Genomic DNA, 25,159 nt, shown 5'->3' with positions numbered 1-25,159 from the left:
CACTGATACCCAATCTTAAGTAGCCAGACCTACTTCAAATTTGCCCCGTTTTAGCATGGTGTTAGTGCCACATGATGGAAGGCATCCTCAATGTGAAGACGGGTCTTAATCTCCACAAGCGGTGGTCACTCCTACTGGTACTTTCGTGGGCGGATGCATCTGCGATAGGCAGATTAGCGAGGATGAGGTCAGGCACATTTTTCCTTCTTTGTGTATCCCTTACCACTTAAGGCACATTCGTCTTGCAGCTATATCCTTTAGGAGTCGTCCAGCTCGGTCTGTGGTGGTGCTACCGAGCCAATCCTGGTGATGGACTTTGAATTTCCCCAACCAGAGAACATTCTGCACTTTATACACCTTCAGTGCTTCCTCCAAGTAATGTTCAACATGGAGAACTATTGATTCATCAAGTGAGGGGTTGTGATTGTGGGGGATGGTGGGGGGTTGCGGGGGGGTGGGTGATATGTAGTAATCAGCAGGAGAATTTCTTGCCCATGCTTGTCTTGATGGCATGTGTTATGCTCCTGGTTGATGTTGCGATTAAATGGGAAGGCCCTAGAAAGAAATTCTCACTCAAACGACAGTAACTTCTACTTTTGCTTTTAGAAAACGTGGATTAACAGAGTCACAGGGCTACAAATTAGCTTTCAACAACAAAAAACATTTCTTAAGCAGGAAAAAAATTCTTCACTCCCACTTCTTTTCACAAATGTACACATTTTAAGGATAACACGGGTTACAAAATATATCTTACGATATAATATTCTCAGTAAATACACAGTCCCTTTAAGACCACAGGCTGACTGTGGTCAGACACACTCTACTCTGACACCAAGTTAACGTCTGTGGATTTCTCCTGAAATCGCCCTAAATGATTCTTGCACCATAAGCTAACTTATCTCCCTGTACTCCAGCGTTCACACGAGTGATTCCAAACTCCACTCTAAAGAAAAACTCCTTAGCATCTTCTTTCGTACAATGCTTTCATTCAGCTGTTCTCAACAAGGATCCACTTTCAGGTTTTACTACTCTCCTTTCAGTACTTCTTTGTCTTGAAAGCTTTCACACAAACTCCCAGAGATAGTGCCACTAATTGCTTCACAATTGCTTCAACTATCACTTCGCATGCTGTAGTAAAATATTAGAAACGTCTGGATTGCTTTTTATATCTTTGGCTTCTTACTCGCTAACGTTTTCTCAGCTCTTCAATCTGTCTGCGCCTTCAATGAAGGCACCCTGTTCTATTTCCAGTTTCTGTTTGTTTATTTGACTTCAAACATGATGGAATGTCTCTTTCCAGTTTCTAGTTTTCATAACGAGCTGTCCTTTCATTTCTGGTGTAGTTTTTGTGAAGTCTGCCTTTTTGCATATTGCCTGTTCTGCTTCTACTCCTGGCGAAGCTGAGAGAACTGTTCTCTCTCTAGATTCCTGGCTCTGCCTGCTAAGAGTTCAGCTATAACACAATCACAAAGTCTAGCTCTCCTACAGTGGCCCATGGTTGCGCAGCAACATCTCATTTTTTCCCCAAGCTTGTGTTTAATTTTCCTTTCATAAACTCTCCTCAGTGCAGTAGAAACACAGTTTGAATGCAATCCAACCCCCGCCCCCCCCCCCCCCCCCCACCACCCCACCGCCATACATGCAAACAAATTTGTTTGAAATGAATCTAACTAGAGCTTCACTACACAAAACAGAAAATGCTGGAAAAAGTCAACAGGTCTGACAGCAGCTGTATAGAGAGAATACAGCAAACGTTTCGAGTCAGGATGAACCTTCCTACGCAAAAACCCTAATTTAAACTCACTTAAATCTACACCTTATTTTTAACATCCAGCAGTACAAACAAAGATCACTTAAAACTACCTGTGCTTCCTGATGCATGAAGCTTCATGCAATCCAGAGTCGATGTTGAGGACTCCCAAGACAATTCTTTCCTGCCTTATACCACTATGTCATCACTTCTGCTGTGTCTATCCTCCTAGTGGGACAGCAGGTACTTTGGGATAGTGTTTTCGGGGGACATTGCCTGCAAGGCATAATTCTCTCAGCATGACTATGTCAGGCTGTTGCTTGACGAGACTATGAGACAGCTCTCCCAATTTTTGCACAAGCCACGAGATGTTAATAAGGATGTGTTTCCATGGTCGACATTTCTGGATTTGTTGTTTTTCCAGTGCCGAGGTCGATGCTGAGTAGTCTGTTCGGTCTCATTCCTTTTTGTAGACTTTGTAGTGCTTGGATACAACTGAATGGCTTGCTGGGTGACATTTAAGAAGTCTCACAATACAAGGTTAAAGTCCACCAGGTTTATTTGGCAGCACTAGCTTTCGGAGCTCCAAGCCCCTTCTTCAGGTGAGTGAGGACTCGTGTTCACAAACAGGGCATATAAAGACACAAACTCAATTTACAAGGTAATGGTTGGAATGCGAGTCTTTACAGGTAATCAAGTCTTAAAGGTACAGACAATGTGAGTGGAGAGAGGGTGAAGCACAGGTTAAAGAGATGTGTATTGTCTCCAGCAAGGACAGTTAGTCTCACTCTTTAATTGATGGCAGACCATTCGCCCCAGGCTCCCACCTGCCCCTGCCACTGGACCAGGCAAGACCTTAGACAGGAAGCCAGTCTTTGAAATAATTGAAGTCTTTGAGGGCCGTTTCCCGCCCAGCCTCAATTTTTAGGATTCAATTTCTGTGGGCAACAGGTGTTGCATCGCAGGTGGAAAAGTTCAACGGAGAGGGTGTTGCCTTCATCAAAACCTCCTTTCTGATGTCTCGTGCCACCCCTTGAGTTCCAGTGGCCTGTGGACCTCCCTGCCAATGCCCCCGAACTCCCATTTTGCTCCCCTTCCTGGGCCCTGTTGTACGTAGCTGCGCTTCCAGTTCTCGGACAAAGAACAAAGAACAAAGAACAGTACAGCACAGGAAACAGGCCCTTCGGCCCTCCAAGCCTGTGCCGCTCCTTGGTCCAACTAGACCAATCGTTTGTATCCCTCCATTCCCAGGCTGCTCATGTGACTATCCAGGTAAGTCTTAAACGATGTCAGCGTGCCTGCCTCCACCACCCTACTTGGCAGCGCATTCCAGGCCCCCACCAACCTCTGTGTAAAAAACATCCCTCTAATATCTGAGTTATACTTCGCCCCTCTCACCTTGAGCCCGTGACCCCTCGTGAACGTCAGTTCTGACCTGGGAAAAAGCGTCCCACTGTTCACCCTATCTATCCCCTTCATAATCTTGTATACCTCTATTAGATCTCCCCTCATTCTCCGTCTTTCCAAGGAGAACAACCCCAGTTTACCCAATCTCTCCTCATAGCTAAGACCCTCCATACCAGGCAACATCCTGGTAAACCTTCTCTGCACTCTCTCTAATGCCTCCACGTCCTTCTGGTAGTGCGGCGACCAGAACTGGACGCAGTACTCCAAATGTGGCCTAACCAGCGTTCTATACAGCTGCATCATCAGACTCCAGCTTTTATACTCTATACCCCTTCCTATAAAGGCAAGCATACCTTATGCCTTCTTCACCACCTTCTCCACCTGTGTTTCCACCTTCAAGGATTTGTGGACTTGCACACCTAGGTCCCTCTGTGTTTCTATACTCGTGATGACTCTGCCATTTTTTGTATAACTCCTCCCGACATTATTTCTTCCAAAATGCATCACTTCGCATTTATCCGGATTAAACTCCACCTGCCACCTCTCCGCCCAATTTTCCAGCCTATCTATATCCTGCTGTATTGCCCAACAATGCTCTTCGCTATCCGCAAGTCCAGCCATCTTTGTGTCATCCGCAAACTTGCTGATTACACCAGTTACACCTTCTTCCAAATCATTTATATATATCACAAATAGCAGAGGTCCCAATACAGAGCCCTGCGGAACACCATTGTTCACAGACCTCCAGCCGGAAAAAGGCCCTTCGACCACTACCCTCTGTCTCCTATGGCCAAGCCAGTTCTCCACCCATCTATCCACTTCTCCTTGTATCCCATGAGCCTTAACCTTCTTAACCAATCTGCCATGTGGGACTTTGTCAAATGCCTTACTTCCACTTCTGTCCACTGCAATGCTATTGCTGTTGGCGATCTGCCAACCAGTCAGATTGGCAAGGCCTCTGCCCCAGTGTGAGGTGGAATCCGGCCTCCAGCCACTTAACATTCATTCGAGGACAAAATGGCTGCAGGGCACTTGGATCCGGCGGGGATCTGTTCTCCGATGACTCATTACATGTTGAGAAGCGAGACCCCACCATCGAAATAATTCAGGCCCAAGTCTCACTCTCCAGTCTTTCCTCTGTAACCTTGCAATTTCTTTCCTCGGATAATTTTCCAACTCCCATTTGAAAGCCACGATTGAATCTGCTGCTAACCATACTCTCCAGCTGTGCAGACCGGATCCTAACCATTGGCTGCTTAAAAACAAAACCATCAAAGTTTTGTTGATCACTTTGAATTGGCGCCCTCTGTTTTTTCATCCACCCAACAAAGGGAATTGTTGCTCCCTATCCATTATTTCCACCCCCCCCCCTCATCATTTGAACACCTCGATCAAACCTCCACTTAATTCTCTCCTCAAAGAGAACAATTCTAGATGCCTCAAACTGTCGCTAAAACTGAAGTTCCTCATCGCTGTACGCATCTCCTTAGTCTCTTCTGTCCCCTCTCTGATGCCTTCACATCTTTCCAAAGGTATAGGGCCAAAAACTGGACAAAATACTCCAGTTATACAGACTTATCATAATGTTTTACCTTGTGTTCTCTATGGCCCCATTTATAACATCCGTGATGCTGTATGATATATTACTCACTTTCTCAGCCTGCTTTACCTGATTTGTGCTCAGTCAACCCCAGCTCCTTCTGCTCCAGCACCACTTTTAGAATTCTACCCATTATCTTATATGGCCTTTCATCATTGTTCCTTCCAAAAATCTATACGCTCCCAATTTTCTACAGTAAATTACATTTGGCAGTTGTTGGCCAGTTCCACCAACCCAACAATATCCTTTCAATGTTTATTAGTTTTCTCCACGCAATCCAAAGTTTGTGTCATCCACAACTTTTGTAATTGTGCCCGGTTCGCATAAATCTAGGTTTTAAGTATGAATAAAATGAAAGGTAAAGATTTGGATAAAAAAGAAACTGATAGGGAATTAGCTGCACCGAGGGCTTGTGAGATGCAGATTCGTCTAGGAGCAGGGTGAAATAGATACTCGATTGAGCAACATGGAGGCTAGTAGTCTAGAGACCAAGACCATAGCCATGCCGAATTGCAAGCCAGATCTCTCTCCCAGAATCAAGCTGCAATGCAGAAAAGAATGCAAAAGACGTTTGCCAAATGAGGCCCCATAAATTGTACTCTAATCCAGAAGAAGTGGTCCTAAAAGAAAACTACAGTTCCTGTGAGGTAATTAATCGCTGCATTTGGCCCACAGCATGAAAACCTATGGGATGTTGTTTTGGGGAAGGTGCATTCTCAGAGTTTCGGAAAGTCAATATATTTGAATTTGGGGTGGTAATTTAATTATGCTGTCTGCATAGCCATTATTGTACTTAATCGTGAATGTTTTTCTTTACTGTTGGCTTTCTTTTCTGTATTTTAAAGTTTTGTTGTTTAAATAATTTGCAACAAGACTGATTGCTTTTCTCACTGGGTTTCATTGCTTTTTTCACATTTTCTCCAAATCACAAAGATAAATAGTTAAGAACTGGCATTCCGAATTTTCCTTCCAAGATTTGGGATGCCCTTGCATTGAACATCAGCAGGGTTCATAACAAATTTGGGGGCTCTTTCGTGGGATAGTTAAAGCATAATCCCTTGAGTGTATGAGAATTTAGGAATAAGAGAATTTAGGAGCATGACAATCTAGGAGTCTTAGAAATATTGCCTATTGCAGGTGTTCAGTTTATCTAAGGTAATAATATAGCTGGATTACAAGTGATAGTGATGCCTACTGTAGCTGAACAACCTATGGAAAGTCAAGCTACAAAAGAATTGCAAATTGACAATCCTGCATATTTCCTGATTGTGTGGTAACGAGATCACAGGCACATAAACTGAAACAGGAGGAGGAAGAGAAGTCGAGAACACAGGATAAGGGCAGTGAGACATAGTTAGCTGACACTATCTTTGGCGAGATGGATGAAGATTAAAGGGAAGGAGATAAGGAAACTGACATTTTTAGTTCATTGAACTGATAGATATGCAGCAACGAGATGAAAAGGTAAAATAAATTTGTCAAACGGCATATTCAGCATTGGAAGCTCAAAGTATTCCTGAAAGCTATTACATGAAGGATAACATACTAATGAGAAAATGGAGGTCTGCTCATGTTACTTCAGATGAAAAATGGGCAGAGATTCATCAGGTTGTACTACGGCCATAAGGTTAAGCCCTAAGGTTAAGAAATATTACTGAGTTGCAGAAGAATCAATCAAGTTATTTACGAAATATGGCTTACCAAAAGAAATACAATCGGATCATGAGTCAAAATTTGTGTCAGGATTATTTAGAGTAGTCATGAATAGCCTGGAGATAAAACAATATCATCCGGAGTCACACAAAGCATTAAAGAGATGGTATCAATTTTTGAAAATAATGATGAAAGCGGATAGTCAGAGTTAGCCACATGATTGGGACGAGGCTTTCCATTTTTATTATTTGACATTAGGGATGCACCAAATGATTCTACGAAATTTAGTCTTTTGAATTCGCGGCCACATCAAGTGGTTGGATATGAAGATTGGACAATCATCTCAGACATAGCACACTAATGGGACAATCCTGAAGTACACATATGTTTCATCTGACTTCCAGACCTGTGTAACTATTGATAACATTGGGATATATTACATCTTGCAAATGAGAAGCTCAAACCCTTACTCTGAAGAAAGAAAAGGAAAGATTTTGCGACATTGCTGGGAGAGAGAATACCATTGCTGATGCACCATCAAAAGAATTGATGTCGGTGTTATCTGTAAACACTCGGGTATATTTCATGTTAATGCATGCTTTTTGATGTTTGTAATTTTAGATAAGGTAGAACTGGGAAGAAATAATTGAAAGTATGACGTTTTGTTTCTAAACAATGGGTTGGCGGGAGGGGGGAGGTCGGAGGGGCGGGGGTGCGGCGGGGGGCGGGGGGGGGGGTGCGGTGGCATTAGAAAGCTGGAATGAAATGAAAAGTAATGAACTGGATAAAAAATACTGGATAAAAGAACTGATATGGATTTAGCTGCACTGAGGACTTATGAGTCGCAGATTAGCCGAGTAGCAGGGTGAAGCAAATGCTTTGTGAAGCTACATGGGGACCAGCAGTCTGAAAACCTAGATCATAGCCATACCCAATTGCACATTCGAGCTCTCTCGCAGAATCAAGGTGTTGTGTAGAAAGGAAAGCAGCAGCAGTATGTATGTGTGTGACCCCATAAATTCTACCCTAAACTAGAATAAAGGTCCCTAAAAGAAAGCTACAGTTCTTGTGTGGTAATTATTTTGCTCGATGTGGTGCAGCGTGTTAAAACCAATCACATGTTTTTTTGGGGAAGGTACATTCTCATAGTTTAGGAAAATAGAAAGGTTTGGATTGGGTGTATTATAAATATACGGTCTGGATAATCTTTATTGCATTTAATTGTAAATGTTATTCTTTGCTATTGCCTTTCTTGTTGTGTCTTTTAAAGTTTAATAAACGTTTTGTTATTTGAGTAACTTACAACAAGGCGGCAACTTTCCTCACTGGGTTTCATTTATTTGATCACATTTTTTCTAAATTCCGAAACTAAAAAGTGAAGGTTTTGTACCTGAATGCTTGGAGCATTCGAAACAAAGTGGATGAATCAGTTGCATGTAAAGGACTATGATGTAGTTGGGATTACGGAGACATGACTCCAAGGTGACCAAGGATTGGAACTAAACATTGGTGTTATTCAGTGTTTAGGAAGAACAGACAGAAAGGAAAAGGAAAAGAGTTACATTGCTGATCAAAGATGATATTGATACGATAATGAGGAAATATATTAGCATAAGCGATGTGGAATCTGTAGGGTCGAGTTAAGAAAGAAGAAGGGGCAAAAACTGTGGTGGGGGTGGTATACAGAGGTCCAGACTGTAGTGGTAATGGGAAAAGCATCAGACAGGAAATCAGTGATGCATGTGTTAAAGGAACATCTGTGATTATGGGCGACTTTAATTTGTATCTAGATTGGGAGAGTCAATTTAGTCACAGTAAAATAGAGGAGGAATTTCTGGAGTGCATACAGGATGGTACACAGAACAGTACTTTGAGGAACCAACAAGGGAGCCTGTCATCTTGGACTAGGTGCTGTGCAATGAGGAAGGATTAGTTGGCAATCCAGTTGTGAGAGAACTCTTGGTATTGAATGACCATAATATGGTAGAATTCTTTGTCAAGGTGGATAGTGATGTAGTTGATTCTGAAACCAGGGTACTGAATCTCAATCAAGGTAACTATGATGGTATGAGGCATGAATTGGCCGTGATGGACTGGGAAACATTATTGAAAGGAAAGACAGTGGACAGTACGTGGCAGGCATTTAAAGAACGAATAGGCGAACTCCAGAAGTTGTTTATTCCTGTTTCGCACGAGAGTGGTAAGGGAATTGTGGCCAAACCAAAAATTACAAGGGAAATTAGAGATAATATCAGATTCAAGGAGGAGATCTGCAAATTGGCAAGAAAAAGCAATCGGCTTGAGGATTGGGATCAGTTTAAAATTCAGCAAAGGAGGACCAAGGGATTGATTAAGAAGGGAAAAATAAAGTATGAAAGTAAGCTAGTGGGGAACGTAAAACTGACTGTAAAAGTTTCTATAGGTATGTAAAGAGAAAAATAAAAACGAATGTAGGCCCCTTACAGTCAGAAATGTGAGAATTCATAACGGGGAATAAAGAAATAGCCGAGGAATTAAATTCATACTTAGCTTCAGTCTTCACAAAGACTGAATGAATAATGTACCAGAAGTTCTGAGTGCTTCAAGTTTTAGTGAGGAGCTGAACGAAATCAGAATTAGTAGAGAAATGGTTTTGGGAAAATTGATGGAACTGAAGGTGGATAGATCTCCAGGTTCTGATAATCGTCATCCCATGGTACTTAAGGAAGTGGCCCTGGAAATAGTAGATCCATTGGTGGTTATTTTGCAAAATTATTTGGACTCTGGAACAGTTCCTACAGATTGGAGGGTAGCTAATGTAAGCCCACCATTCAAAGAGGGAGGTAGAGAGAAAACAGGGAAGCATAGACCAGTGCGCCTAACATTGGAACTGGGGAAATTGCTAGACTCCATTATCAAGGATTTCATAACTCAGCATTTGGAAGGCAGTGGTATAATCAGACAAAGTCAGCATGGATTTACGAAAGGGAACTCATATTTGATGAAATTATGGAATTCTTTGAGGATGTAAGCAGTAGAGTTGACTGAAGAGAACCAGTGGATATGGTTTATTTAGACTTCCAGATGGCTTTTGAAAAGGTCTCACATAAGGGACTACTATGTAAAGTTAATGCACATGGGATTGCAGGTAATATCTTGAGATGGATAGAAAGCTGGTTAGCAGATCAGGAGCAAAGAGTTGGCATAAATCGGTCTTTTTCTGATTGGCAGCCAGTGACTAGTAGGGTTCCGCAGGCATCTATTTCAGGACCCCAACGGTTCACATAATATATTAATTACTTGGAAGATGGAACTGAATGTATTATCTCCAAATTTGCAGATGATACAAAGTTGGGTGAGAGGGTGAGCAGTGAGGAAGATGCAGGGGTGCTTCAGCGAGATCTGGACAGGCTGAGTGTGTGGGCACATGCATGGCAGATGCAGTATAATGTGGATAAATGTGAGGTTATCCACTTTGGTAGCAATAATAGGAAGACAGACCATTCATTATTTGAATGGGAGTAAATTGGGAGAGGTGGATACTCAGCGAGACATTGGTGTCCTTGTGCATCAGTCACTAAAAGTAAGTGCACAGGTGCAGCAGTTGGTAAAGAAGGCAAATAGTATGTTGGCCTTCATAGCGAGAGGATGTGAGTACAGGGATAGGGATGGTTTGCTGCAATTTTATAGGGCTTTGATGAGGCCACACCTGGAGTATTGTGTGCAGTTTTTGTGTCCTTATCTGAGGAAGGATATCATTGCTATAGAGGGAGTACAGCGAAGGTTTACCTGGCTGAGTCCTGGATGGCAGGTCTGTCATATGAGGAGAGACTAAGTGGGTCAGGATTATATTCACTGGAGTTTAGAAAATTAGAGTGGATCTCATAGAAACTTATAAAATCATAACAGGATTAGACGGGGTAGATTCAGAAAGAATGTTCCCAATGGTGGGGGAGTCCAGAACTGGATGTCAAAGTTTGAGGATAAGGAGTCATCCTTTTAGAACTGAAGTGAGGAGAAGTTTCTTCACCCAGAGGATGGTGAATGTATGGAATTCACTACCACAGAGTGTAGTTGAGGCCAAAACGTTGTTTGATTTCAAGAAAAATATAAATATAGCTCCAGGGGCTAAAGGGATGAAGGGATATGGGGGGAACGGGGATCAGGATATTGAATTCAATGATCCGTCACGATCAAGATGAATGGTGGAGCAGGCTCGGCCTATTTTTGCTTCTAGTTTCTATGTTCCTATGATTCTGAGGACTGCCAATCCGAGTTTCCCTTCTGGGATTTGGGCTGCCGTCGCCTTGAACATTATTGGGGTTTATAACATCGGTTATTTATATTTGCACTTTTAAATTTATTATTGTCAGGGAAAGCAAGGTGTGCTATTCTGCAACCCGATTACATGCCTTCCTCCAGTCCAAAAATACCAGATGCAAAGTGCTCTCTGTTTTTCCTTGGTCACTTCTATCAAGGCCGTGCTGTCCCTTTCATTCCATGGGAGAGAACTTTGCTGACGAGCAGATTATCCGCTGCAGAAACCCAATCAAACCTCTCTGAGAACCTGCAAACTCCATACAGATAATCACCCAAGGTATTGAACCCAGGTCTCTGGCGCTGTGAGGCAGCAGTGCTAGCCACTGTGCCATCATGCCGCCTGTGTTGCAGTGCGTCGCTGTAGGAAAGTGGCTGTTTGTGCGCAGTAAGATCCACAGACAAAAATGGTGGGATAATGGCGAGACATGCTGTTCGTGTGGAGTAAAGGTTAGCCGGGGGTGGGGTGGGGGGGGGGGGTGGGGGGGGGGGGGCGGCGGATGGGCGATATCCCTTTCTTTCTCGAATTGTCTCACGATATCTGCCGCGTCCTCTTGTGAAGATAGCTAAAGCCAGGTTTTATATTTTTTTCCGATCGAGTGATACTGAACCAATATGTGTCAGAGATTACGACATATAAACTCGCAACAAACAGTTTGGATGCAACATACTCTGTAACTAATTCAAGCGTGTTATTTTTCCTTCGAGTCGAAACAAAGCAATCCACCATTTCTCATCATATATCACTAAAGCTCCGTGGTGATTTGCATTCTATTTCAGATGATTTACCCTGAGACATAACATTGCAAAGTTTAAATTAATTAAATGAATGTTGCCAACAGGCACATTTAAATGTCAACTGTTTTAAATTATTCACTTTTGGTATAGACGATTGGGTTCTGGATAAAATCATCTGGAGTCTACAAATTTAACAGGAACAAATGACACACATAGAACTCACCAGGGGAAATATATATGCAGGCTTAAACTTTGATATTACAATTGAAGTCGTTGGCATCGTGCCAAAATTCAGAGTTGTATTTTTCCTTCCTCAGGCAAAAATGGAAAATGAATGATGCATTATTCTCTGGAGGGATTTTATCCACACTTATTGTTTCCATTCCTTTTGTACTCAATGCAACCTATTACCCAGAAATCTCGCCGGCAAACCGAAAAGTGTATAAAGTCCCACCACCATTCCCGATTTGATGACTTCCATGCTGAGGGGAGCTGAACGTTATTCTTTATATAAAACATTGTGATGCATCATATTTCCCTTTGCTTCACATTTGTTGCTGCTGTAACAGCAACGAACAATCCAAACTGCCAACTTCAAGGAAACTTTGACTTGCCAGGGATCAGTAAAGCCGGAGATGTCATACTTGGCGGAATGTTCCATGTTCACTCACATCGGCTTGAAAGTATTGACCCCTTCGAACACTCTCCAGAGCAACGACGATGCAAAGGGTTAGTTCACCTCTCTTGTGACTGTGCTTGTTGATTAATGTAGAAACAGATATTGTTTTCAATGGCGCTGTTCAAAATCGTACACCTTTAGATTGCGTTTGAACTGGATGAAATTATTCGTTTTTGTCGGTTAGAAGATGGCACTGTCGCTGGCTAGGCCAGCATTTCCTGCCCATTGCCAATCGCCCTTGAGACGGTGCTGTAGACCCGTCTTCTTGAACCGCTGCAGTGCGGCTGGTGCAAGCACAGCCGCAGTGATGTCCCAGAGGGAGTTCCAGGGTTTTGAGACTGTGAGGGTGGTGCGTGACTTGAAGGGGAACTTGGAGGTTATGACGTTCTCATATGCCTGCTCTTCTAGATGGTACAGGTCGCGGTTTTGGAAAGTACTGTCAGAGGAGGCTTGGTGAGGTTCTGCTGTTCTTCCTGTCGATGGTGCATTCTCTGCTTTAGCGCGCACTTCGTACATTAACATATTCTCTACAGCATTCACGTGTTACTAAAGTTACCACGGTATATAATCTGACTGCCAACAATCTGTTTTTTTTGTAATCTGCTTCAATTAAACTCATCAATAATGTGGTTACTGCGTAGATTATTCCTAACATTTGGCAAATATCAAGAGCTCCTGTACATGCCTACCAACTTAACCTTTGTGTGCTGTAGTTTTGATTTCAGATCTTACCGCCTCGTGCAGACTATGATCTTTACCATCGAAGAAATAAATAGAAGTGGTACCCTACTTCCGAATACTACAATTGGCTACAAAATTCTCGATGACTGTGCTTCATCCACAACCGCAACACAGGCAGCTCTGACACTTGTTAATGGAAGGCAAGAAATGATTTCTGCCAATGATTGTAAAGGTCTTCCCAACGTCCTGGCCATAATTGGGGGCGGTGGATCCTCCCAATCGATTGCAATATCGAGGACAATCGGTCCGTTTAAAATGCCTTTGGTAAGGTAGGCGCTTACTTGGTCAACTTGATATTGTAACAGCAATGTCTAATTGAATTATATTAATTCCGTGTTACAACTCGGAAACAGGCCACGTGTATTGTAATGTGTATGGAATGCCTTAAATAGGAAAATTGTTTTATATTTTATTGTTCTCCACTATATATTGCTTTTATGATGTAATGCAAACAAACACGCAAGTAAACTGTTATTTACTTTAATTCCAATTCCAATAGGTTCAAGGAGATACTCATTCAACCGGCAAGGTTTCTTATCATAATTAGGTGTACATTATATAACGTAGATCCACGTAATAGAACACAGAGTATAGAAGGTGGCAGGAATCTAACCTTAGGCAGAGCAAAAAAGGTGACAAGTATGATCAGGGAGGTGGTCAATGCAGGACTGAGAGTGTTGTACCTAAATGCGCGCAGTATACGGAACAAGGTAAATGTGCTTGTTGCACATATTGAAATTGGCCGGTACGATGTTCTGGGCATCACAGAGACGTGGCTGCAAGGGAATCAGGGCGAGGATCTAAATATCTAAGGATATGTGTTCTATCGAAAGGACGGGCAGATGGGCAAAGGGTGCGGGGTTGCATTGTTAGTAAGGAATGAAGTTAAATCGATAGCAAGAAGTGATGTAGGATCGGAAGGCATAGAATCTCTGTGGGTAGAGTTGAGGAATCGCAAAGGTAAAACGAACCTCACGGGAGTTATGCAGAGGCACCCTAGCAGTAGTCAGGATGTGGGGCAGAAATTAAATCAGGAGATAGAAAAGGCATATAAAAAGGCAATATTACAATAATCATGGGGGACTTCAATGTGCAGATGGACTGGTAAAATCAGGTATGTAGTGGATCGCAAGGAAAGGAATCTGGGGAATTATTAAGTGATGGTTTTTTGGAGTAACTTATGACAGAGCCTACGAGGGAACAGGCAATTCTGGATTTGGTGATGTGCAATGAGGCAGACTTGATTAGCGAACTGAAGGTGACGGAACCCTGAGGGAGGAGTGACTACAATATGATAGAATTTATACTGCAGTTTGAGAGGTAGAAGCTGGAATCAGATACAACGGTATTTCAATTAAATAAAGGTAACTACAAAAACGTGAGGCAGGAGCTGGCCAGAGTTGATTGGAAAGGGCGCCTCGCAGGGAAGACAGTGGAACAGCAATGGCAAGAGCTTTTGGGGGTTATTCAGGAGGCACAACAGAAATTCATCCCAAGGAGGAGGAAACATGCTAAGGGGAGGACGAGGCATCCATGGCTGGTGAGGGAAGTCAAGGACAGTATAAAAGGAAAAGAAGAAGCATACAAAGTGGCGAGGATTAGTGGGTAGCCAGAGGATTGGGAAGCCTTTAAAAGCAAGCAGAGGACAACTAAAAAAGAAGCAAGCAGAGGACAACTAAAAAAGCAATAAGGGGGGAGAAGGTGAAATATGAATGTAAGCTAGCTTGTAATATAAAAGAAGATAGGAAGAGTTTTTTTCAACATAGAAAAGACAAGAGAGAGGCAAAAGTAGACATTGGACCACTGGAAAATAAGGCTGGAGAAGTAATAATAGGAATCAAAGAAATGGCAGAGGAACTGAATAGTTACTTTGTATCAGTCTTCATGGTGGAAAGCACCAGTGAGATGCTAGAGCTCCAGGGGAATCATGGTGAGTGCAGTGGCCATCACTAAGGAGAAGATTCTGGGGAAACTTAAAGGTCTGAAGGTGAATAAATCATCTCGACTGGATGGACTCACCCCAGGGTTCTAAAAGAGAAAGCTGAGGAAATTGTGGCGGCATTGGTGGTGGTCTTTCAGGAATCACTGGAGGCAGGGAGGGTCCCAGAGGACTGGAAAGTAGCTAATGTAACACCACTGTTTAAGAAGGAAGGCAGGAAACTATAGGCCAGTTTGCCTGACTTCGGTCATTGACAAGATTTTAGAGTCCATTATTAAAGATGAGATTGCAACGTGCTTGGAAGTGCATGATAAAATAGGACTGAGTTAGCACGGCTTCGTCAAGGGGAGGTCATGTCTGCAAAATCTGTTAGAGTTCTTTTAGGAGGTAACAAGGAAGTTAGATAAAGGAGAATCAGCGGACGTGATTTATTTAGATTTCCAGAAGACCTTTGGCATGGTGCCGCATAGCGGACTGTGAAATAAGTTAAGAGCCCATGGTGTTAAGGGTAAGATCCTGGCATGGATGGAGCATTGGCTGACTGGCAGAAGGCAGAGAGTGGGGAGAAAGGGGTCTTTTTCCGGATTGCAGCCGGTGACTAGTGATGTCCTCGGGGGTCAGTGCTGGGACTTTTCACAATATACATGAACGATTTGGAGGAAGGAACTGAAGGCACTGTTGCGATGTTTGCAGACGATACAAAGATATGGAGAGGGACTGTATAATAGAGGAAGCAGGGGGGGGGTGCAGAAAGACTTGGACAGGCTAGGGGAGTGGGCAAAGAAGTGGCAGATGGAATACAAGGTGGAAAAGTGTGAGGTTATGCACGTTCGAAGGAGGAATGGAGGCATAGACTATTTTCTAAATGGGGGAATGCTTAGGAAATCAGAAGCACAAAGGGAATTGGAAGTCGTTGTTCAAGATTCTCTTAAGATTACCGTGCAGGTTCAGTTGGCAGCTAGGAAGGCAAATGCAATGTTAACATTCATGTCGAGAGGGCTAGAATGCAAGAGAAGGGATGTACTTCTGAGGCTGTAGAAGGCTCTGGTCAGACCCCATTTGGAGTATTGTAAGCAGTTTTGGGCCCTGTATCTAAGGAAGGATGTGCTAGCCTTGGAAAGGGTCCAGAGGAGGTTCACAAGAATGATCCCTGGAATGAAGATCTTGTCATATGAGGAACGATTGAGGACTCGAGGTCTGTACTCATTGAAGTTTAAAAGGTTGAGGGTGGACCTTATTGAAACTTACAGGATACTGCGAGGTCTGGATAGATTGGACTTGGAGACGATGTTTCCACTAGTAGGAAAAACTAGAACCAGAGGGCATAACCTCAGATGAAAGGGACGATCCTTTAAAACAGAGATGAGGAGGAATTTCTTCAGCCAGAGAGTGGTGAATCTGTGGAACTCTTCGCCGCAGAAGGCTTTGGAGGCCAGGTCATTGAGTGTCTTTAAGACAGCGATAGATAAGTACTTGATTAAGAAGGGGATCAGGGGTTATGGTGGAAAGGCAGGAGAATGGAGATGAGAAAAATATCAGCCATGATTGAATGGCGGAGCAGACTCGATGGACCGAGGGGCCTAATTCTGCTCCTATGTCCCATCGTCTTATGTAGCATTGCATTATTTCGCCTTTATTCTCTTTGATTTTTATTTCTAGTATGTATGTCTTATTTGCGTTTTACACCCCAACAGATCAGTTACTTTTCCACGTGTGCATGTCTCAGTAATAGACAGGAACACCCTGCCTTTTATAGAACAATACCAAGTGATTACTATCAGTCCAAACTTTTGGCCCAACTTGTTAAAAAGTTTGGGTGGACATGGATCGGAACGGTTCGAAGTAACAATGACTATGGTATCTTTGGAATGGAAGCTTTTCTGGAAGACATTGAGAAATTGGGAATTTGCGTGGCTTTCTCGGTATCGTTTTCTCGAACCGACCCGAAGGAGAAAGTGACAGAGATTGTTCAGGTTATCAAAAGGTCAACGACAAAAGTAGTTGTCGCGTTTTCAGCCAAAAGGGAAATGCGGATTTTGTTAAGAGAAATCGTACGTCAAAATGTCAGCGGCATACAGTGGATAGGAAGTGAGGCTTGGGTCACAGGAGAACTACTTACTCCAGAGGAAAGCACTGAATTCCTTACCGGGACAATAGGACCCGCCATCCACACGGCGGAAGTGATAGGTTTACGAGAATTTCTTCTGCAGGTTCACCCATCCACTGTGTCCGACAACACTTTTGCGACGGAATTTTGGGAAACAACATTCAAGTGCACTCTACTGCCTGAAAGTGAATTGAAATCAAATGCTGATCCCGAAAATCCTCAATGTTCAGGTGATGAATCGTTACACGGAGTAAACAATGCATATTCTGATTTAACCATGGATGGGAGTTCCTATAACGTTTATAAAGCAGTCTATGTGTTCGCCCATGCAGTGCATGATATGCTTGCTTGTGAAGAAGGAAAGGGGCCGTTTACAAATGGCACCTGCGCGCACATTTCTACGTACGAACCATGGCAGGTAAGAGAAGCAAATGGAAAACTTGCGCGTGTTAAAAGGGAAAAGTCCTTTAATTGGTAGATGTGCCCCTTAGCAGGCCGATAAGGAGCTTTCCACAAACTTCTCCGATGCAGCGAATTCCTTTCTGAAGACCAAGCGACTTCGGAGCAGAAGATGCCATTCGGCCCATCCAGTCTGCTCAACCATTCAATGAAATCATGACTTATCTGACATGGTGATCCTTAGATCCACTTTCCCGCCTTATTCCCTTAACCCTCGATTACCTTTCTCTACTGCTTCACTTCACACTGAGGAAATAAATTCCTCCTCATCCCTTACCTTATATGGGCGGTTCCTTACACTGAGATTATACCCTCTGGTCCTTGACTCTCCCACAAGGCGAAACAACCTAGTAACCATTCCATAGCCCAATTCAGATAGTCAGCCGTCAGCAATGTCCATGGGAGGAAATGACCTGTCTGGATTATCGAGCAGTTCCATCCACCCTAAAAGTGTGTTATGTTTTGTCTGAGGCAGGAGAATCTCTGATCTTCGTGACTATCGCCATCACTTAACGTTTGCACTGGATGACCCTAAATATCCCGGATAATATAGCCCTTACGGGGTTATTTCTAAACCCAAGGCTATTATATCTGCAATACGTGTTTCCGGTTTGAACTAGTGATTATGATTTCTTATGATTTCTAGGCATGAATTACACCAATTCAGTCAAATTAAAAGTTAAGTAGAGGGGGCGGTGGAGGGTGGAATCGTTCTTGAAGCTGGAGTCGGTAATGCCAGGAACCTCTCTGGATCTCTGAGTAGGTTGAAACTTTCGCTGTCGAGAAGAGGAGATTGAAAGCAGGAGCTTATAGAGGACTGTGATTACAACCGGGTTAAGTGGGACGTTCTAGTGGAAACCTTTTTCCCTTGTGGTCAAAAAATAGAGGTGATAAAATAGTAGTCACTATAATGCAATCGGGAATTCAGCAGAAACATTTTAAACAAAGTACGATAAGAATCTGAAACTCGCCACCACGTGGAAGTAAATAACATTTTTGCATTTGAGGAGAATGCAAATAAGCAGCCCAAGGGAGAAAATAATGAAAGAATCTGCTCATCAGGTTAGTTCAAATATGGTGGTAGGATGCTCGTCTCGAACATAGGCCAGCAAGGGCCAGTTGGGCCCAATGGCCTGATACGGAGAGATAGCTTTCAGTTCATTCTATGAAAAATGCGGATACATCAGAAAAATACATTTGTAAGGAGGAATGCCTTTCTAGATGGTAATCTTGCTTTCCAAATCTACTGGCATTTCTTAACCATTGTTTAGTTACTTGTCAAATCAACAGAATTAATGTCAGTCGATTGATGCGTGGAGATTGATGGCCCTAATAGAGTTTATCATTTCTCTTTATTTTATTTTAGTACAGTTCATTGAAGGGCTTTAATATCTTGCCAGGATAGACCTGACATGGATATTTTGATAAATGTGTGTCTCATTCTCAACTAACCCATCCAGTTGTTTCTGTTTTGCAGCTGCTTCATTATATGCAGTCTGTTAACTTTACAACTACATCTGGTGAAAATGTCTACTTTGAGTCCAGTGGGGATCCAGTGGCTATATATGACTTGATGAATTGGCAAATCAATAAAAATGGTTTGCCAGAGATTGTGAATCTTGGCTATTACGATGCCTCAGCGTCTACTGGGCAGCCAATCGTTCTGAATGAAGAAGCTATTGTGTGGAATGGCGGAAAAAACAAGGTATGTCTGTTGTCGAATCAAGGAAATAGATAGCACTGCAGGAGGCCATTCGGTCCACTGTGCCTCTACCGACTTTGTCCACGCGCTATTGTGCTGCACCCAAACCCCCGGTATTTAGTTCCTAACCTTGTAAGTGTCTCATGCTCAATAACATCAACTCAGTTTTTAAACTATTTATGGAGCTTGAAAACGGAGTAAGTCATTAACCACCTCAATTGTATCCCCCATGTTCAATTAGACCATGGCTGACCTGCGACCTAACTCCACAATTCTGTTAGCTTTAGGATAGTGATCTGTGACCACAATTCTGTTAGTTTTACGATAGTGATGGAAAAGGATGAGTCGTGTCCCAAGGGTAAGTTGTTGGATTGGGGGAAGGCTAACTTTAGTGGGATTAGGCAGAATTTGGCAGCTGTTGATTGGGAGAGGCTGTTTGAGGGTAAATCCACATCTGGCATGTGGGAGTCTTTTAAGGAACAGTTGTTTGGGCTGCAGGATAGGCATGTGCCTGTAAAAAAGGATAGGAAGGGTAGGATTCGAGAGCCATGGATAACCAGGGAAATTGAGCGATTGGTCATAAAGAAAAGAGTGGCGTACGTTAGGTCCAGGCAGCTAAAAACGGAGGGAGCTCTGGAGGAATACAAAGAAAGTAGGAAAGAACTCATACGAGGAATTAGAAGGGCAAAAAGGGGTCACGAAATGTCCTTGGGTGATCGGATTAAGGAGAATCCCAAGGCATTTTATTCATACATTAGGAGCAAAAGGGTTGTCAGGGAAAAAATCGGACCTCTCAGGGGCAAAAGTGGGGAATTATGCTTCAAGCCCAAAGAAGTAGGGAAGATCCTAAATGAATGCTTTGCGTCGGTATTCACAAAGGAGAGGGATGTGTTGACTGGGAGTGTCTCGGAGGGGAGTGTTGACCCGTTAGAGAAAATCTCCATTACAAGGGAGGAAGTGTTAGGTTTTTTAGGGAATATAAAGACTGACAAATACCCAGGGCCTGATGGAATCTATCCCAGGCTGCTCAGGGAGACGAGAAATGAAATCGCTGGGCCTCTGACGCAAATCTTTGTCTAATCACTGGACACAGGTGAGGTCCAAGAGGATTGGAGGATAGCTAATGTGGTCCTGTTATTTAAGAAGGGTAGGAAGGATAGCCCAGGAAATTATAGGCCGGTGAGCTTGATGTCCGTGGTAGGGAAGTTGTTGGAGAGGATTCTTAGAGATAGGATGTATGCGCATTTAGAAAGGAATAAACTCATTCACGATAGTCAGCATGGTTTTCACTAACCTGGTGTAGCTTTTTGAAGAAGTGACCAGAATGGTTGACGAGGGAAGGGCCGTGGATGTCATCTATATGGACTTTAGTAAAGCGTTTGACAAAGTCCCTCATGGTAGGTTGGTGCAAAAGGTTGGATCTCATGGGATTAAGGGGAAGGTGGCTCGATGGATGGAGAACTGGCTTGGTCACAGAAGACAGAGGGTGGTCGTGGAAGGGTCTTTTTCCGGCTGGATGCCTGTGACTAGTGGTGTTCCGCAGGGCTCTGTATTGGGACCTCTGCTGTTTGTGATTTATATAAACGATCTGGAAGAAGGTGTAACTAGGGTGATCAGTAAGTTTGCGGACGACACGAAAATGGCTAGACTTGTAGATAGTGAGGAACATTGTCAGAGGCTACAGAAGGATATAGATAGGCTGGAAATTTGGGCAGAGAAATGGCAGATGGAGGTCAATCCGGATAAATGCGAAGTGATGCTTTTGATATAACTAACGTAGGGGGGAGCTATACGATAAATGGCAGAATCATAAAGGGTGTAGATACGCAGAGGGACCTGGGTGTGCAAGTCCACAGATCCTTGAAGGTGATGGCACAGGTGGAGAAGGTAGTGAAGAAGGCATATGGCATGCTTGCCTTTATAGGACGGGGCATAGAGTATAAAAGTTGGGGTCTGATGTTGCGGTTGTATAGAACGTTGGTTCGGCCACATTTGGAATACTGCGCCCAGTTCTGGTCGCCACACTACCAGAAGGACGTGAAGGCGTTAGAGAGAGTGCAGAGGAGGTTTACCAGGATGTTGCCCGGTATGGAAGGGCTTAGTTATGAGGAGAGATTGGGTAATCTGGGGGTGTTCTCACTGGAGAGACGGAGGATCAGGGGTGACCTCATAAAGGTGTATAAAATTATGAAAGGCATAGATAGGGTGAACGGTGGGAAGCTTTTTCCCAGGTCGGTGGTGACGTTCACGAGGGGTCATAGGTTCAAGCTGAGGGGCGGGTGGAGGGGCGCGGGGGGGGGGGGGGGGGGGGGCGGGGGTTGGGGGGGGGAGGTTTAACACGGATATCAGAAGGACCTTTTTTACACAGAGGATGGTGGGGGCCTGGAATGCGCTGCCGGGCAAGGTGGTGGAGGCGGACACACTGGGAACGTTTAAGACTTATATAGATAGCCACATGAACGGAGTGGGAATGGAGGGATACAAAAGAATGGTCTCGTTTGGGCCAGGGAGCGGCGCGGGCTTGGAGGGCCGAAGGGCCTGTTCCTGTGCTGTATTGTTCTTTGTTCTTTGTTGTTAGTTCCACTTACCCGCCTTTGCCCCATATCCATTGAACCATAGAATCCCGACAGTGAAGACAGAGGCAATTCTGACCATCGACTCTGCACAAACTCTCCGAAACAGCATCTTACCTCGGGTCATCCCACCCACCCCCGTAACCCACGCATTAACCATGGCTAACCCACCTAACCTACACATATGAGACACTAAGGGGCAATTTAGCAAGACCAACCCGCTTAATATGCACATGTTTGGATTGCGGGAGGAAACCGGAGAACGTGCAAACTCGGAAACTCCACACAGTCACCGAATGCCAGAATCGAACCGGGGTCCCTGGCGCTGTGAGGAGTGCTAATCACGTTAGTTCTGCTTTCTCACCACAGATGCTTTTAGACCTGCTGAAATTTTTCAGCATTTTCTGCTTTTGACTAACAATTCCAATGTGTCTACTGCTGTTCTGAAATAAATCATTAACTGTGTCGTACATCATTGATCAGAACTGTTAATGTACTATTAATTCAGGTAAGCATTTTCTGTAATCCGTTATAGCTGTGAAGAAAAATATAAATACAAATCGCTTGAATTTCAAATCCTTTGTTAAACAAGAATGCTTGTGATAAACTGTCAAGAAGATGGACGATGTTCCGTGAACCACTACTTTCCATCACAATCCTCTTTCCTGGCATGGATAGAAGATTGGTTAACCGGCAGAAGGCAGAGAGTGGGGATAAAGGGGTCTTTCTCAGGATGGCAGCCGGTGACTAGTGGTGTGTCTCAGGGATCAGTGCTGGGACCACAACATTTCATAATATCCATGAATGATTCAGAGGAATGAACACACTGTTGCCAAGTTTGCAGATGATACAAAGATATGTAGAGGGGCAGATAGTGTTGAAGAACCAGGGTGGCTGCAGAAGGACTTGGGCAGGTTAGGAGAATGGGCAAAGAAGTGGCAGATGGAATACAATGTGGAAAAGCATGAGGTTATGCACTTTGGAAGGAGGAATGGAGGCATAAACTATTTTGTATACGGCTGTATACGGCACTGGTCAGACCCCATTTGGAGTATTGTGAGCAGTTTTGGGCCCCATATCTAAGGAAGGATGTGCTGGCCTTGAAAAGGTCCAGAGGAGGTTCGCAAGAATGATCCCTGGAATGAAGAGCTTGTCCTATGTGGAACGGTTGAGGAGTCGAGGTCTGTACTCTTTGCAAATTAGAAGGATGAGGGGGGATCTGATTGAAACTTACAGGATACTGCGAGGCCTGGATAGAGTGCACGTGGAGAGGATGTTTCCATTAGTAGGAAAAAGCAGAACCAGAGGGCACAACTCAGGCTAATGGCACGATCCTTTAAAACAGAGACGAGGTGGAATTTCTTCAGCCAGCGAATGGTGAATCTGTGGAATTCTTTGCCGTAGAAAGCTGTGGAGGCCAGATCATTGAGTGTCTTTAAGACAGCGATAGATTGGTTCTTGATTAATAAGCGGACGAGGGGCTTGGGGAAAAGGCAGGAGAACGGGGATGAGAAGAATATCAGCCATGGTTGAATGGCGGAGCAGACTCGATGGGCCGAGGAGCCTAATTCTGCCCCTATGTCTTATGGTCTTATGATCTTATGGTCTTTCCCTATACCGATTTTTGATTTTAGAATATATTAATGCTGTTTCGCGTTAGATGCAATGTTGCACGAATCTTAAAGTGAACGTTGTTATCACATTTGCTTCAGGTTCCACATGCAATTTGCTCCGAAAGCTGTCTGCCAGGGACGCATAAAGTGTCCCGAAAGGGGCAACCCGTCTGTTGCTTTGACTGTACGCAATGCGCTGATGGTGAGATCAGTAACACCACAGGTATGCGAAACCCAGGTTTCAAGGTGATTTTTTTTCAAGTATCTCGTTAGGATGTCTCAGATCATTTAATTGCGTTTACTGCTATTTATCCTAGATGCTTTGGACTGCATTAAGTGTCCATTGGAATACTGGCCCAATCCGAAGAGAGATAAATGCTTCCCGAAAGAAATTGAGTTTCTCTCTTTTGACGAAACGCTGGGAATCGTATTAGTGGCACTCGCGTTAGTTGGAATCTGTGGAAATATAGCAATAGCTGGCGTTTTCCTTCAGTTTAAGGATACACCCATTGTGAAGGCTAACAATTCCGAGCTGAGCTTCCTTCTTCTCTTCGCATTAACTCTTTGTTTCCTGTGCTCTCTTACTTTTATTGGCGAACCTTCAGTTTGGTCCTGTATGTTGCAACGTGTAACATTCGGCATCACTTTTGTCTTATGCATTTCTTGTGTTTTGACAAAGACTATTCTTGTACTGATGGCCTTTAAAGCAACACTTCCGAACAACAACGTGATGAAATGGTTTGGACCTACACAGCAACGTTTTGGCGTCTTTGGTCTGACATTTATTCAAGGCTTCATATGTATTATCTGGCTAAGCATAGCGCCACCATTTCCAATGAAAAACACAAGCTATTACAGGGAGATTATTATTTTGGAATGCCATGTGGGGTCCACGATAGCTTTTTATTGTGTGTCAGGTTATATTGCAGTCCTGTCATGTGTTTGCTTTATTCTTGCATTTCTAGCCCGGAAACTGCCCGATAATTTCAACGAGGCCCAATGTATAACCTTTAGCATGCTTGTCTTCTGTGTTGTTTGGATAGCATTCATTCCAGCCTACGTGAGTTCTCCTGGGAAATACACTGTAGCTGTAGAAGTATTTGCTATTTTGGCATCCAGTTTTGCTTTGCTTCTCTGCATTTTCGTTCCTAAATGTACCATAATACTGCTTAAACCAGAAACTAATACGAGAAAACATGTAATGTCCAAAATGCCTTCATGAACCTGTAAGTTTGAAGATTCCAATGTCACTAAAGCATATTCTGTTGCTTGCAATTTCATGCTAATAGCATTGTTCTAAACCTAGCGGGTGCAGACAATTTTATTCCAATTTAGCATGGTCTTGAATTTGCTTTTGTCAGTGACATAGAATGTTAATGTTCTTGAGAGAAATAATGAATTTTGTATAGTTGCAGCAAAATGTCGTTCAAACAACTTTTAATAGAAAACATCTGTCTTGCGCTTTCCGTTACAATGTGTAGCAATAATGAATTATTGCAATGTGCTTGAAAATGTTTAGTTAAAGAAATGGAATATAATTGGCATTAGAAATTTTAAAGCTGTAGGATTTACATAAAGAATATTCCTGTAAATGATCTTGCCCTGCACCTTTGTTGAAGAGACTATACCTACACAGTACCCGGTTCAATCCCAGCCTTGGCGAAGTAGCTGCAGCGACCCTACAAGTTTCACGATCTCAATGGAAAGAAGAACCTTTTCTCCGCTGTATTATTCTATGACTTTGTGGCGAGCAGCCCACATACTTGATATGCATAAGTGATGCAGATTCGAAGCACTACAGAATCGCAGAATGTTACAGCACTTAAGGAGGTCATTCGACCCAGCGTGTCTGTGCTGGCTCTCTGAATGGGGCAATTCACCCAGTTCCACTCCCCCTCATTC

The 25,159-nt window shown here is 43.4% G+C and overlaps 1 protein-coding gene across 1 annotated transcript; it reads left to right on the top strand.

The window, feature by feature from the left end:
- Positions 1 to 12,156: 12,156 nt before the first annotated feature.
- Positions 12,157 to 24,479, top strand: LOC144482792 (extracellular calcium-sensing receptor-like). Its single transcript, XM_078201659.1, has 6 exons — positions 12,157 to 12,173; positions 12,837 to 13,133; positions 16,503 to 17,328; positions 18,847 to 19,074; positions 23,357 to 23,480; positions 23,575 to 24,479. The coding sequence occupies exons 2-6, from the start codon at positions 12,871 to 12,873 to the stop codon at positions 24,477 to 24,479; spliced, it is 2,346 nt and encodes a 781-aa protein (XP_078057785.1). The 5' UTR covers positions 12,157 to 12,173; positions 12,837 to 12,870.
- Positions 24,480 to 25,159: the final 680 nt, after the last annotated feature.

The sequence above is a fragment of the Mustelus asterias genome, chromosome 3 (genome assembly GCF_964213995.1).
Source record: "Mustelus asterias chromosome 3, sMusAst1.hap1.1, whole genome shotgun sequence".
Classification (NCBI taxonomy): domain Eukaryota; kingdom Metazoa; phylum Chordata; class Chondrichthyes; order Carcharhiniformes; family Triakidae; genus Mustelus; species Mustelus asterias.
This window is presented reverse-complemented; position numbering and strand designations above follow the sequence as displayed.

Excerpts from the sequence above, each read along its gene's own strand:
- LOC144482792 (XM_078201659.1), top strand. The coding sequence starts at position 12,871 with ATGATCTTTACCATCGAAGAAATAAATAGAAGTGGTACCCTACTTCCG. Across the intron at positions 17,329-18,846 it reads CTACGTACGAACCATGGCAG|CTGCTTCATTATATGCAGTC; the intron begins GTAAGAGAAGCA and ends TCTGTTTTGCAG. Across the intron at positions 19,075-23,356 it reads GGAATGGCGGAAAAAACAAG|GTTCCACATGCAATTTGCTC; the intron begins GTATGTCTGTTG and ends CATTTGCTTCAG.